General features: G+C 42.3%; 1 protein-coding gene across 1 annotated transcript in view; it reads right to left on the reverse strand.

The window, feature by feature from the left end:
• Nucleotides 1-511: 511 nt before the first annotated feature.
• LOC133754764 (endogenous retrovirus group K member 25 Env polyprotein-like) overlaps nucleotides 512-15,822 on the reverse strand; it is a 31,536-nt gene continuing 16,225 nt past the window's right edge. The window contains exon 2 of the mRNA XM_062185182.1: nucleotides 512-576. Coding sequence (XP_062041166.1) covers nucleotides 512-576 — 65 coding nt within the window. The remainder of the gene's footprint in view (nucleotides 577-15,822) is intronic.

Raw genomic sequence — 15,822 nt, forward strand, 5'->3', positions numbered from 1 at the left:
AAAAAAAGAGTTTCATAAAAATTATGTCACTATGAAGACTAAATGTGCTAAATATATTCATATTGCTAAAACTAAACATGAGACTTAGCTTAGAGAGACTAAGACATTCTATTTCTAGGAAATAATCTGATAAGAAACAAGGAATGGAGATGAAAAACATCATCACCAAGCAAGTATATCTTGCCATCACATGTGATGTTCTCCAGTGGGTTCTTAGAACCTTAATTTTGAGGGAAGAGCAGAGGGGACCAGAGAGTGCTTTGTGTGCTTAGCTCCTGCCCATGACACTGAACTCAGAAGTGAGATATTTGGAGGAATTAAAGATGACTTAAATAACTGATTACAATAAATTAACTGTCTCCAAATTGTGATGAGAATCCTACAGCTCAAGTTTAGAAGGCCTTCCCACAGATGGAGAAGAGACTGCATTGACACTCAGCTTGAATGACCTCCCCGGGCCTGGGGAGCAAGGAAAGTGAGGCCCCTTCAAGATAAATAAAGCCATTTTTCATCATCCACCCAGATTCTGAACAGCTGACTTCCCAACATTTGCAATCAGAACACGCTCTTCTAGGCCTAGAGATCAGGAGGAAGTGATACAGAGTTGTCCAAGGCATTGTTGCCCCTCCTAAAATGTCTGAGGTTGCCCACTGCAGTTGGGGGAAGTAATGCAGCATGTAGAAAAACAAGGACAGAGAACAGATTATCAACCTACAGTTTAATTTTTTTTTATTTGAAGAGCAGAATGACAGGGAGAGGGAGAGAAAGAGAGATACAGAGATCTTTCATCCACTGATTCACTTTTCAAATGACCACAATGATTGGGGCTGCATGAAGCCAAAGCCAGTAGAAAGGAACTCCATTTGAGCCTCACACATATGTAACAGGGTCCCAAGTAGTTGGGTCATCTTCTGCTGCTCTCCCAGGTGCAGAGAGCTGGATAAGAATTGGAGATGGGGGGGAGGGGGGACTAATGCTGTGGCTCAGTGGGTTAATGCCCTGGCCTGAAGTGCCAGCATCCCATATAGGCGCTGGTTAGAGACCTGGATGCTCTACTTCTGATCCAGCTCTCTGCTATGGCCTGGGAAAGCTGTAAGAAGATGTCCCAAGTCCTTGGCCCCCTGCATCCATGAGGGAGACCTGGAAGAAGCTCCTGACTCCTGGCTTTGGATCAACACAGCTCCAGCCATTGCAGCCAACTGGGGAGTGAACCATCAGATGGAAAATCTCTCTCTCTCTCTCTCACATACACACACACACACACACACATATATATATATATCCTCTCTCTGTGTAACTCTGACTTTCAAATAAATAAATAAATCTTAAAAAAAAAAAAAAAGAATTGGGTGGGGACCAGTGTGGTGCTGCAGCAAGTTAAGGCACTACTTGTGATGCTAGAATCCTCTCCCACTCTGTAACTCTGCCTTTCAAATAAATAAATCCTTTTTTAAAAAATAAACTGACTGCCCTGACATGTAGGAAGACATGCCTAGGCATGAATTCTGGGGGATGCTGACAGGGCAGAGTAGTTACTCTGAGGACACAATCAGGCCTACACAGGTAGGACAAGAAGCAAAGCTGCCAGTTTGTCTTGCTCCTCTGCATACACTGCCATTCATCTGCCTCTCCCATTTGTAGCAGGTTCACCAGCCATTACAGCCTGTGTTCTCCTGTAAGCCTTCCAGTGGACTACTGCTGAGGTGGCACAAACCACAGTGTGTGTGGATGTGTGTGTGTGAATATTTGATGTATGATGTATTGAGTCACCAAGTTCAAGTATTAAAAATTTTTGAAGCCAGTTTCCAGAAAGCAAAAGCAACCCCACATTACAGAGGCTTATCCCGGGGATGTGTGGGAGAGGGTTCATTAAGTTCAGGACAGAGAGCTCCACCTAGAGGATCTATGCTGCTCAACACCCAAGGTCAATAAAAGTAAAACCATCAGTCAACTGCCATTTACAATGTCAAATTAAAAGCCCCCTGTGCCCCAGAGGACTTCAATTTCTGCTTGAGAAACAGAGAATGCATGGCCTCACTTTCCCCAACAGTTGAGTCCTAATTCTATGCACAAGGTCAGAATACAGAGATGCCCCATACCATAAATGCTCTAGCAGAGGTCATTGTTAGAGCAATCTTAGGAATCTTCTGCAAAGTGGAGCTACTGCTTATAATGTTAATCTAAGGTTTTGGAAGGAATTTTCCGGTGCCAAATGTGGTCCTAATTTCAGCCTGGAGACATCCTCAAGCAGTCTGGGAGTTTGGAGACTTGTGGGGACAGCCTGGTTCTGAGTCTATTTGCATGAAATGAGGACTGCCCTGGAATTGAAGTCATTCTAGAGGAAGAGGATCTGTCCATGCTTATCCAGTAAGGCAGCCTCAGCTTTGGAAGAGAAGTTGCTTCCACGGTAAGCCATGAGTTGTGCCTGTGTTGGTAGTTTTCGCCAGTCATGGTCTGATTCAAATCAAGTCACAAAGTGCACAGCAGCTGTGAGGACAGGTTCTAGGCCTGCTGTGACATCCCCATCAAAGACATGAGCAGTATTTTTCCCATTTCTGCCCAGAACCAAGTTGGCCTCAGTAACTGGAGGGCTAAGACAGATACAAAACCTGTCCAGATAGTTGTGCCCCAGAGCAGCAGTATCTCATCCATCTGATAATGAACATGCTTGTTGATTCCATATTTTGGTTATTATGGACAGTGCTGTCATAAACATGGTGGTTCAGGTAACTCTTTGATACAACATCTTCATGTCTTTTTATATATATCCAGTAATAGGAATGATAGATTATTTTTGCAAGTCTATTTTTAGTTTTTTAAAAAAAATCTCAATACTGTTTTTATAGTGGCTGCAATAGCTTGCATTCAATGAACAGTGTAGAAGTGCTCCCTTTACAACATATCCTGGGCAGCATTTGTTACTCTGTCTTTTGGATAATAACCATTCTGACAGGGGTGGGGGAATATTTCATTGTGGTTTTGATTTGCATTTCCTTGAAGGCTAGTGATGCTGAGCATTTTTTCATGTATTTGTTGACATTTTTATTTGTGCTTTTGAGGACTTTTGAGGTCTGTTGTCCATTTCTTAGCTGGATTGGATTTTGTTGTTGTTTGGTTTATTGAGTTGCTAGTATATTCTGGATATCTTTTGTCAAATAGGTAGTTCACAAATATTTTCCCACTCTGTTGTATGTCTTTTCACTCTATTATTTACTTTGCTCTGTAGAAACTTCTGCTTTTAATATAATCCTATTTATTTAGTTTTTTTTTGTTGCTTGTTTTGGGGGTCTTATACAAAAGAAGTCATGGTCTATACCAATATCTTGGAGTGTTTCCCCTTCTCTTTCTTCTAGCAACTTCATTAAACTTGGATCTCTAATACATCCTGAGTTGATTTTTTGGTATATGGTGAGAAGTATGTATCTAATTTCATGCTTCTCATGCATACATCCAGTTATGTCAGCACCACTTATGGAAGAGATTATCCTTATTCCACTGTATAGTCTGGGCACTTTTGTGAAAAATCAGTTGTCTGTAGATGGATTAATTTCTGGATTCTCTTTTGTTCCAGTGATCTATGTGTCAGTTTTTATGGCAGTACCATGCTGTTTTTTTTAAAGATTTATTTATTTATTTGAAAGTCAGAGCTACACAGAGAGAGGCAGAGAGAGAGAGAGAGAGAGAGAGAGAGAGAAGTCTTCCATCTGATGGTTCACTCCCCAATTGGCTGCAATGGCTGGAGCTGAGCCTATGCAAAGCCAGGAGCCAGGAGCTTCATCCAGGTCTCCCACGCAGGTGCAGGGGCCCAAGGACTTGGGCCATCTTCTTACTGCTTTCCCAGGCCACAGCAGAGAGCTGGATCGGATCGGAAGTGGAGCAGCTGGGAATGGAACCACTGCCCATATGGGATGCTGGCACTTCAGGCCAGGGCATTAACCTGCTACACCACAGCACCTGCACCCATGCTGTTGTTTTTTGTTTGTTTGTTTTGGACAGGCAGTGTTAGACACTGAGAGAGAGAGAGAGAGAAAGGTGTTCCTTCCGTTGGTTCACCCCTCAAATGGCCACTACAGCCGGTGCACTGTGCCGATCTGAAGCCAGGAGCCAGGTGCTTCCACCTGGTCTCTCATGTGGGTGCAGGGCCCAAGCACTTGGGCCATCCTCCACTGCACTCCCAGGCCACAGCAGAGAGCTGGACTGGAAGAGGAGCAACTGGGACAGAATCCGGCACCCCAACCAGGACTAGAACCCGGTGTGCCAGCGCCACAGGCAGAGGATTAGCCTAGTGAACCACAGTGCCGGCCTCCCATGCTGTTTTACTTACTATAGCTTCAGGCTGGTGTTATAACATAATGGATAGAGTCATCACCTGCAATGCCTGCAATCCATATGAGTGCTGCTAGTTCATGTCCCAGCTGTTTCACTTCTAATTCAGCTCCATGCTAATGGGCTGGGGGAAGTAGTGGAAGATAACCCAAGTATTTGGGCCTTGCCACCATGTGGGAGACACTGATGAAGCTCCTGGCTCCTGAGTTTGGCCTGGCCAACCACAGCCATTGTAACTATTTGGGGAATGAACCAGGAAATAAAAGATTTCTCTCTCTCTCTCTCTCTCTCTCTCTCTCTGCATGTTGTGTATGTAACTTTGACTTTCAAATAAATAATTCTTTTTTAAAGTTTTATTTGTTTATTTGAGAGGTAGGGTTACAGACAGAGAGAGACAGAGGAAGAGAAAGTTCTTCCATCTGCAGGTTCACTCCCCAGTTAGCTGCAATGGCCAGAGCTTAGTCTATCTGAAGCTAGGAGCCAAGAGCTTCTTTCAGATCCCCCATGTGGGTGCAGGAGCACAAATAATTGGGTCATCCCCCACTGCTTTCCTAGGTGCTGGATCAGAAATGAAGCAGCCAGGGCTTGAATTGGTGCCCATATGGAATGCTAGTGCTGCAGGCTAGAGCTTTAACCTGCTGCACCACAGCACAGGCCCCTGTATGTTTATTTTATAACCTGAACTTTACTGAACTGGTTTATTAGTTATAAGAGCTTTTTAGTGAGGGATGTGGGTTTTTCTATGTCACATTCAAACATGGATATTTTAACTTCCTCCTTTCTATTTTGATGCCCTTTATTTCTTTCTCCTCCCCAATTGCTTTTGCTAATACTGTGAGTACTATATTGAATAAAAGTAGTGAAAATAGATATTTTTTGTCTTCTTCCAGATCTGAATGGAAGATGCTTTCAGATTTTCCCCACTCAGTATTTTATTGCATGTTGAATTATCATAAATAGCCTTTATAATTTTGAAATATATTCTCTCTAAATCTAATTTGTGGAGGGCTTTTACCATGAAGGGGTGTTGAATCTTATCAAATGCTTTCTCTGCCTTGACTGAGATGACCATATGGTTTTTGTTCTTTTTTCTGTTAATATGACTTATGACATCTATTGATTTGTAAATATTGAACCAACTTTGCATTGCTGAGATAAATCCCACTTGATCATGTTGTATGATCTTTTTGATGTTAATCTGCTAGGGTTTTTTTTTTTAGAATTTTTAAATCTATGTTCATCAAAGATCTAGTATACTTTTCATTTCATATTTTGTCTTTGGTTTGGGTATCAGAGTGATGTTGACCTCATAGAAAAAAATTTGGCAGAGTTCTGTCCTGTTCAATATTTTGGAATAGTTTGAAGACAATTGGAGTTAGTTCATTTTTAAATGTTTTATAGAATTCAGTAGTAAATCCATCAGATTCTGAGATTTTCCCTCATGGAAAACTTTTAACTAATTCTTTATCTCATTGATTGCTATGGTTCTGCTTACATTATCTGTATCTTATTGATTTAATCTTGATATTAAGTCATGTGTTTCTAGGAATTTATCCATTTATTTGAAGTTTTCCAGTTTATGAATACAGTTTTTATAGTAGTTTCTTAAAATCCTTTGTATTTTAGTGGTGTCAGTTGTAATATCTCCTTTTTTATCTCTAATTTTATTTATTTGAGTTTTTTTTCTCTTTTTTCTTCATTAGTCTGGCTAAAGGTTTGTCTATTTCATTTATCTTCTCAAAAAACCAACTTCTCATTTTGTTTATTGTATTGTTTTCTTATTTTCAATTTCATTTGTTTCTGCCCTATCTCTTATTATTTCTTACCTACTGCTGATTTGGAGTGTAATTTGTTTTTGTTTTTCTAATTTTAAAATATTAATTGGGGCCAGCACTGTGACATAGCAGCTAAGGCCACTGCCTGCAGTACCGGCATCCCATATGGGTGCTGGTTCGAGTCCTGGTTGCTCCACTTCTGAACCAGCTCTCTGCCATGGCCTGGAAAAGCAGTGGAGAATGGCCCAAGTCCTTGGGCCCCTGCACTCATGTGGGGGAATCAGAGGAGGCTCCTGGCTCTTGACTTTGGATCGGCGCATCTTCAGCCATTGTGGCCAGATAGGGAGTGAACCAGCTGATGGAAGACCTCTCTCTCTCTCTGCCTCTCCTTCTCTCTCTGTGTAACTTTGACTTTCAAATAGACAAATACATTTTTTTAAGATTTAAAGATTTATTCATTTATTTGAAAGAGATACAGAGATAAAGGGAAGGAGAGAGAGAGAGAGAGAAAGAAAAAGGAAGAGAGGGAGAGAGATCTTCTACCCACTGTTTCATTTGCCACATTCCCAAAATGACCACAAAGCCTGGGCTGTGGCCAGGCTGAAGCCAGGAGCCAGGAGCTCCATCCATATCTCCCACATGAGTGCACGGACCAAGGACTTAGGCTACCTTCTGATGCTTTCCTGGGGCATTAGCGGGGAGTCTGATCAGAAGTGGAGCAAGGGCCGGCGCTGTGGAGGAGAGGGTTAATGCCCTGGCTCAAAGCACTGGCATCTCATATGGGCACCAATGCAAGACCTGGCTGCTCCACTTCCGATCCAGCTCTCTGCTATGGCCTGGGAAAGCAGTAAGAAGATGGTCCAAGTCCTTGGGCCCCTGCCCCTTCATGGGAGACCTGGAAGAAGCTCCTGGCTCCTGGCTTTGGATTGGCACAGCTCCGGACATTGTGGCCAATTGGGGAGTGAACCATCAGATGGAAGACCTCTCTTTCTGTCTTATTTTTTCTTTTTGGACAGGCATAGTGGACAGTGAGAGAGAGAGAGAGAAAGGTCTTCCTTTTCCATTGGTTCACCCCCAAATGGCCACTGTGGCTGGCACAGTGTGGCCGGCGCACTGCGCTGATCCAAAGCCAGGAGCCAGGTGCTTTTCCTGGTCTCCCATGCGGGTGCAGGGCCCAAGCACTTGGGCCATCCTCCACTGCACTCCTGGGCCATAGCAGAGAGCTGGACTGGAAGAGGAGCAACTGGGACAGAATCCGGCACTCTGACCAGGACTAGAACCCGGGGTGCTGGCGCCGCAGACGGAGGGTTAGCCTACTGAGCCGCAGTGCCAGCCCTCTCTCTTTATCTCTGCTTCTCCTTTCTCTCTGTAACTCTTTCAAATAAATAAATAAATCTTAAAAAAAAAAAAAAGAAGTGGAGGGCCGGCGCCGTGGCTTAACAGGCTAATCCTCCGCCTTGCGGTGCTGGCACACTGGGTTCTAGTCCCGGTCGGGGCACTGATCCTGTCCCGGTTGCCCCTCTTCCAGGCCAGCTCTCTGCTGTGGCCAGGGAGTGCAGTGGAGGATGGCCCAAGTTCTTGGGCCCTGCACCCCATGGGAGACCAGGAGAAGCACCTGGCTCCTGCCATCGGAACGGCGCGGTGCACCGGCTGCAGCGTGCCTACCGCGGCGGCCATTGGAGGGTGAACCAACGGCAAAAAGGAAGACCTTTCTCTCTGTCTCCCTCTACTGTCCACTCTGCCTGTCAAAAAAAAAAAAAAAAAAAAAAAAAAAGAAGTGGAGCAGCCATGACTCAAACTGGCATCCATACAGATGCCCACATTGCAAGCAGCAGCTTAACCATCTATGCCACAATGCCAGCCCCTCTAAATCTTTGAGATGTATCATTAGATCACTTATTTGAGACTTTCTCTTTTAAATGTAAGGACTTGATATTATAAACTTCTCTCTTAAAACTTCTTTTGCTTTATCTCACAGATTTTGATATGGTGTGTTTTCATTTTAATTTATTTCAAGAAAGTTTTATATTTTCTTTTTAACTTCTTCAATGACTCATTGATCATTCAAAATGTTTTATTTCTGTATCTTTTTGAGTGCTGCATCTTCTTGTTGGTTTCTAATTTTTATTCCTTTGTGGTCTGAGAGGATTCATGGTATGATTTCAGTCTTTTTAAATTACTGAAACTTTACTTGTAGCCTAATAGATGGCCAACTATGACAATACTCAATGCGCTAATGAAAAGAAGGTTATTCTATAGTTGGTGGGTGAAATGTCCTGTAAATATCTGTTATGTCCACTTGCTCAACAGTATGTTTCAACTCTGATTTATCTTTATTGATTTTCTGTCTGCTTGATCTGTCCATTGAAGAGAGTGGGGTGTTGTAATCACCCACTATTATTGTATTGGGGTCTCTTTCCTTTAAGTCTAATGTTATTTGCTGTATATATCTGGGTGGTCTTGTTTTGGGTGCATAAATGTTTATGATTGCTATATCTTCTTGCAGATTCAAGCCTTCTATCAAAGTACAATGTCCTTCTTTGTCTCTCTTTACCACTTTTTATTTAAAGTCTGTTTTATCTTATATGAATAGCCACTCCTGTTCATTTTTTGTATCCATTTTCCTGGTATATCTTTTTCTAGTCCTTCACTTTCAGTCTATGTGTGTCTTTATTCGTGAAGTGAGTTTCTTGTAGCCAACATGTAGTGGGGTCTTGATTTTTTTTTAACTATCCAGCCAATGTAAGTCCTTTGGTTGTTGAATTTAATCCATCTATATTAAATGATAGTATTGATGAATAAGAATTAACACCTGTCATTTGGTTGATTGGGTACTGATTTTACCTGCTCTGTTAGTGAATTTGGTGGTATCATATGTTTTCAGGATGTTTACTTCTAATGCAGGACTCATTTCAGAATTTCTTATAAGACTTGTCTGGTAGTGGTGATTTCCTTCAGTTTTTCTTATTTGAAAAATAGCTTATTTCTCCCTCCATTTTAAGGATACCGTCTCTCAATACAATCTTCCCGGTGGAAAGTTCTTTTCCTTGACGACATTGAATATATCATCCCACTCTTTTCTCACCTGTTTGATTTCTTCTGAAAAGTCTGATGTCAACCAAATTAGTTTTTATATATAACTTGATACTTTTATTTTAACCTTATTGCTTTAGTATTTTCTCCTCATCCTTAACTTTTGTCAGTTTGACAACAATATGCCTTGTAGATGATATTTTTTGGTTCAGTCTGCTTGAAGTTCTTTGAGCTTCTTGTATCTGGATAGCCACATTTCTTTCTCCTTTTTAAAGATTTATCTATTTGAAGGCCGGTGCCACAGCTCACTAGGCTAATCCTCCACCTGCGGCGCCGGCACACCGGATTCTAGTCCCAGTCAGGATGCCGGATTCTGTCCCAGTTGCCCCTCTTCCAGGCAAGCTTTCTGATGTGGCCTGGGAGTGCAGTGGAGGATGGCCCAAGTGCTTGGGCCCTGCACCCCATGGGAGACTAGGAGAAGCACCTGGCGCCTGGCTTTGGATCAGCGCAGTGTGACGGGTGCAGCGTGCCAGCTGCAGTGGCCATTGGGGGGTGAGCCAATGGAAAAGGAAGACCTTTCTCTCTGTCTCTCTCTCTCTCACTGTCCACTCTGCCTGTAAAAAAAAGAAAGATTTATTTATTTGAGAAGCAGAGTTACAGAGAGAGAAAGAGACAGAAAGAGAGGTCTTACATCTGCTAGTTCACTCCCCAAATGGCCACAAAGGTTAGAGTTCAACAGATCCAAAACAGATAAGGAGGAGCTTCTTCCAGCTATTTCAGGGGCCCAAGCACTTGGGCCATCTTCTACTGCTTTTCCATGCCATTAGAAGGAGCTGTATCAGAAGTGAAGCAGCTGGTACCTGAACTGGCACCCATATGGGATGCTGGCACTGCAAGCGAGGTTTAGCCTACTACATCACAGTGCTGGCCCTGATGTCCCTTTCAAGACCTGGAAAATTTTCAATTATTGTTTGATTTGGGAGGCTTTAAACATCTTTTCTCTTCCCTTCTGCTTCAGAAATACCTATAATATAAATATTCAGTCATTTAATCATATCCCAAGTTTCACATAGAATTTCTTCATTCTTTTTAATTTGTTTTATTGTCTGATTAGGTTATTTCAAAAGTCTTGTCTGCCAGATTAGAAATTCCTTCATTCATTTGGTCTATTCCTTTGTTAAAACTCTCAGTTATATTTTTTTTCTCACTGACTGAAGATTTTATTTTCAAAATTTCTATTTGGTTCTTCTTAATTATTTCTGTCTGCTTACTAATATTTTCATTCATGTCACTCATTGATTTACTCACTTGTTTAATCTGTCTATATGTATTCTCCTGATTGCATTAAGTTTCCTTACAATCACTATTTTGAATTCTATTTCCAGAATTTCATAGTTTCCTTCAGTCTGAAGAATTATTGTGTTATTTTGGAGATGTCATGCTAGCTTTCTCTGTCATGTTTCCTATGTCCCTACGTTGACATCTGTACATCTGGTATAGTAATTCCTTCTTCTTTATGAAGTAGGTTTTCTTAAAAAAGAGTTTAAGGTTTGGATGAAATGCAACATATCACTTCGCTGGTTCTTTTGGCTTTGGTTCTAGGTAATTCCAGAAGTTCAGTCTCTCAGTTATATCTTTTGTTTTAATCAATGTCATCCTGTCTATAATTGACACACTGGTCTAGTCTGCTGCAAGCCATAGGATTAGAAGCATGACTTTGAGATGAAGGTAGGTTTCCTAGGCTATGTATCTTCAGTCCACACAATTTTGTATCAGTTACTCTGGAAATGTGAAAGCCATTGTCTTGGTGGTGGGTGCTGATGTCAATGTAAATGACTATTCCCTTGTCCCAGTAGCAATCCTGAGTGATTGTAGGGCTTGTGGCATGAATTTCTGTGACTCTATGATTGTGTAAAGTGGATGAAATGAACCCCTCCTTTGGTCTTGCTAGGAAAGTGCAACTGGTGCTGCAGATTATAATGTCCAAAGCCCTATTTCTTGGAATGGGCAATGTGAACTGAACCCTGCTCCAGTTCCACAGGGTGATTTTAAGGCACACAGGAAATTTTTTCTCTGGCAGGTATGAGTCCCTAGAGGTGGAATGCAGGTGAGTTCTCCCCTAGGTCCATTGGGTAGATTTCAGTGGGATTAAACAAAGTCAAACTGATTGTTATAATCCTGGTGTTATATAGTACAGCAGAGTCATTACCCAAATCTTCTAGATGGAAGTACATTTTGGTGTTAGTTCCCAGAAGCTAAGTGTCACCCCACCCCCACTCCCAGCTCACATACAGTGGGTGAACATGGTTCTTGGGCTAATACTCCCAAGCTCCAATTGTTACAAGATGAATGGGACACGCCCTCTACCCCACAACTTGCCCTTACTCTGACTCTGACTGTCTTCTGATAGCAATGGTCCAGAGATCACTTGTGTGAGTTTTTCCAGGAGAGTCCAGCACTCTATGGGAATAAGGGATGGAAGGGAGACAATGTGAATTCATTTCTTTGAGTGTAGCAATTGCTCAGACCCCAGTCAGCTCCCCAGGATAAAGTTACAGTCAGTGAGTGACTGTGAAATTCTTAGCATGTAAAGCCACAGCCTGCAGTGCTGACATCCCATATGGGTGCTGGTTTGAGTCCTGGCTGCTCCACTTCTAATTCAGCTCTCTTCTATGGCCTGGGAAAGCAGTAGGAGGTGGCCCAAGTGCTTGGGCCCCTGTACCTACATGGGAGACCTGGAAGAAGCTCCTGGCTCTTTGCTTTGGATCAGCACAGCTGCAGTTTCCACCATTACAGCCAATTGGGGAGTGAATCAGTGGATGGAAGACCTCTTTCTCTCTCTTCCTTTCCTTCTCTCTCTGTATAACTCTGACTTTCAAATAACTAAATAAATCTTTTTTAAAAAAATGACATATAAAAACTTCTTCCTACTTTTACTTGGTAAGATGTCAACTCAGCTTGCAGCTGTCTGTACTGTGCTGCCCATCTCAACCGTGTTTCTGTCCTCTTTCCTCACTGTTCCATGGGATATTCATTCTTTTTATTTCACCTCCACTGAATATTTCTGTCAGTCAGACCTCTGGAAAGAGATCATTTCTTTGTTTTCATATCCTAATGAAGCTGGTCAGTATGACTTTACCCTATTCAACCATCTTGGATCCTAGGAATGCTGCTTCTTAGGGCTAGACTCAGGGATGATCTAAACTTCAAGTTTTCCCCAAGTTGAGATTCTGATGATGCTTAAGAATGTCATGTTTCACAATATTCACCCTGAACTAACATCAAAATTATCATTTATTAATACTATGTGTCAGGCACTTTGTATAAGTGTTAGGCAAAATGTTCACCACTAAACTAACTTGAAGGGAAATGTTTAATGACCACTCATTAGGAAATAAAGAAATTGAGTCTCAGCATAAACAGGCCTGAAATCACAGGTCTGTTTGAATTCATGTGTGACCAACTCTGCAAGATTCTTCTTGCCAAGGATACCAATGGACTGTTGACTTCATTTTTTTAAGGGATTTCCTGACAACATTAGAACATGAATTGGTCTTCCAGTGGTGTTTGTTTTAGAAACACTTAAATGATAATCATTCTGGTTCTCTTTCCAAGATATGTGACAATGATTTTGGGTGTGTTAACAGCAAGAGGGAATCACAGAAGACAACTTGTATCTTTCAACACTGGCTGAAAAAGACAGCTGCTTCCTGCCTGCATAGAATCAGTTATGAAAGTGTCACATTCACTGTTAGCTATTCCTTAGACAAACCCTCCCTCTAGAGGCCAGCAAAGAAGGGGATGGATGTGAAGAATATTATGTGTGTGAATTTCACAAGCCATGTTAATTCTTTGTTTTTTTTTAAGTTTTATTTATTTGAAAGAGTTACAGAGAGAGGTTGAGAGAGAGAGAGAGAGAGAGAGAGAGGTCTTCCACCCACTAGTTCACTCCCGAGATGGCTGCAACAGCTGAAGCTGAGCTGATCCAAAGTCAGGAGCCAGGAGCTTCTTCTGAGTCTCTCACATGGATGAAAGGATCCAAGGACTTGGGCTATTTTCTACTGCTTTCCCAGGCCATACCAGAGAGCTGGATCAGAAGTGGAGCAGCCGAGACTTGAACCGGATGACTATATGGGATGCCTGTGCTGCAGGCCGGGGCTTGCACTGTGCCACCACTGTGCTCTACCCCCCACCCCCCTGCTGGTCCCACCATCTTAACTCTTTGTAAAAGCCAATTTATTTTTGAACAGGCATGGCCAGAAATTATACCTGTGTTGAGATTGTCACAACTGTCAGATGTTAACAATTCTAGTAATTTTAGCTCATTAATCCTGGGTTAGCTAGCACAGGGCACATTCTCCTCTCTGGATTCCCTGTGCTGAAGTCTTTCTCCACAACCTTGACCTTCGAGTGAGATAACCTGCACTGACCTCTGATTCACCCATAAAAGGAGATTCATCCCAACATTCACAAGGGAAGGGGTGGAAAGAGAGAATCTAGGGAAGAATCAGAGAAGAATCCCCTCCCCCATTGCCACCTTCTACAGCTATTGGGCTGTGGGATAGTTGATTACTTAATTATCCAATTTTTCAGGTATCTAAGATGTACAGTGGAAGCAGCTGATGACTTAAACACTATGTGTAAAAGGCACTTGAAATTCTTGAGAGGGGCAGACAGAGCACATGCTGAATGACACAGTTGCAAGGCTTATGTTGGTTCTGTCTTCTAGACCAACGAATTTTCCTAACATCTTTGCTTTTAGGAGATTGCCTGCTAGGAACCATTGAAGAACCAAAGTGACTCCATTTTAAAACAATAAAAAAAGCAGCCTCCATTTCCCATAGCAGACCCGAGTCCTTGTAAAAGCAGGCATTCAGGCATTCTGGAGATAGCAAAGCTTACCAGGGACAACTAGCTTGGTAGACCAAGGACAGCACAGTAGAGATTGCTAAACAAAGTAATTCCCTGCATCCAAAGCTTCTGTGCTGTAAGCTCCCGCTGTAACTCCCTGTGCCCAAAGCTTCCATGTTGTATATAACTCTTTTTTCCTGCTGATGTAGCCCTTTTTTCCTTTAAAAACTCTCCCAAACAAAGACCGGGGCCTCACTCGTTCCTCTGCTATGCCGGTTGGTTGGATGGAGTCCCTGTCGCAGCTTGTACTCTAGAATAAACCTTGCTTTTGCAGTTTGGTGTGATCAACTCTCTGGGGGTCTCTGTGGGGATCTAACGATCTGGGCACAACATAATCACCAGTGTTTTTGGTTTTTGGAGCTTCAGCTATAGCTGGAGTATCTTCAGGATGAGGTGAGGAATAAGGATACAAACATCAGAGGTAATGTTATGATGATAGACACCCTAAACTTGATCCAGGTCCTGAAGCATTGCTGACCATGAGACTGTGACACCTCTAAAAACTGGTGGATTTGGGGCTAATGCTGTAGCATAGGTTAAGCCTCTGCCTGTAGCACTAGCATCCTTTATGAGCACCAGTTCAAGTCCCAGATGCTCTATTTCTGATCTATCTTCCTGCTGATTGCCTGGAAATGCAAAATATGGCACAGTATTTGGGCTTCTGCTTCTCATGTGGGAGACCCGGAAGAAGCTCCTGGATCCTGATTTTGGATTGGCCCAGCTCTAGTCATTGTGAACATATGGGGAGTGAACCAGTGGATGGAAGACCTCTCACTGTCTCTCCTCCTCTGTAACTCTGTCTCTTAAATAAAGTCTTTTTTTTTTTTTAAAAAAAAGGGGGGGGGGAATCCTTTTTTTAAAAAAAAGATTGAGAGATTTTTTCTTTCCTGCCAGCATGTGGAGTTCTACAAGAAAGACTTTAATATATTCATTTTTCACACTGGCTCCATGGTCCAAGACCATAACAAAGGAGGCCCCAATCAATATTTGTTGCATGAGGAAAGCACACATAGGTGATCAGATATCAGCCACCTCAATGTTTGGAGGCACACAGGGTACGGGAGCTGGCTAACTCTGTGCACTTATGTGTCTTAAGAAAAAGAAACAGCAAGAATTGGAAACATTCCCAGTACTTCCAAAGGAAGAAATGAGCAGTCAGCGCATGTGTATCCACCTCTACTTCCTTTTCCATTGGTGATGTTTATCACCTTCCCCCATCCCTCACTGACAGTGATAGTGAGAAAGGTAGCCTAACAGCTTGACACAGTTCCTCCATTCCCACACAACACGGGGAGCTTGGGACATAGCTTTCCTTTCCAAATCAAACAACATAAAAGATCTGTTTTCTAATAAAACTCCTTCCTACCTAACCATGCAGCCTTTCTTTTCCAGGTAAGGAGTTCTGCTAGGCCAGGGAATGACAATAAAACCATAGATGAGGATGTCTAAACAGGAGGCACATATTCTGAGTTATGAAACCATGCATTATAAGTGAGCCTCCCAAAATTAAGGAGGAAAAAGAACAAAGAGAGATAGTGGTCAACCAATGAATTATTCTTCAAACAAAAATGTTTTGGACACCATGTATAAGTCAAAGAATGTTTATGATGAAGAAGTGAACAAGCCAGAAACAGGTCTTGCTTCTCTGTAATTTATATGCTGACACAGGAAACAAACATTAAGCAAAGAATGTAAGTGTGTTGAAGTTTAAAAAAGAAAAATGTGAAATGCACTGAGAACCTATCTGGTGATGCTAATAATGGGGGGGGGGGCTCTT

The sequence above is a fragment of the Lepus europaeus genome, unplaced genomic scaffold, assembly GCF_033115175.1.
Source record: "Lepus europaeus isolate LE1 unplaced genomic scaffold, mLepTim1.pri SCAFFOLD_29, whole genome shotgun sequence".
Lineage (NCBI taxonomy): Eukaryota > Metazoa > Chordata > Mammalia > Lagomorpha > Leporidae > Lepus > Lepus europaeus.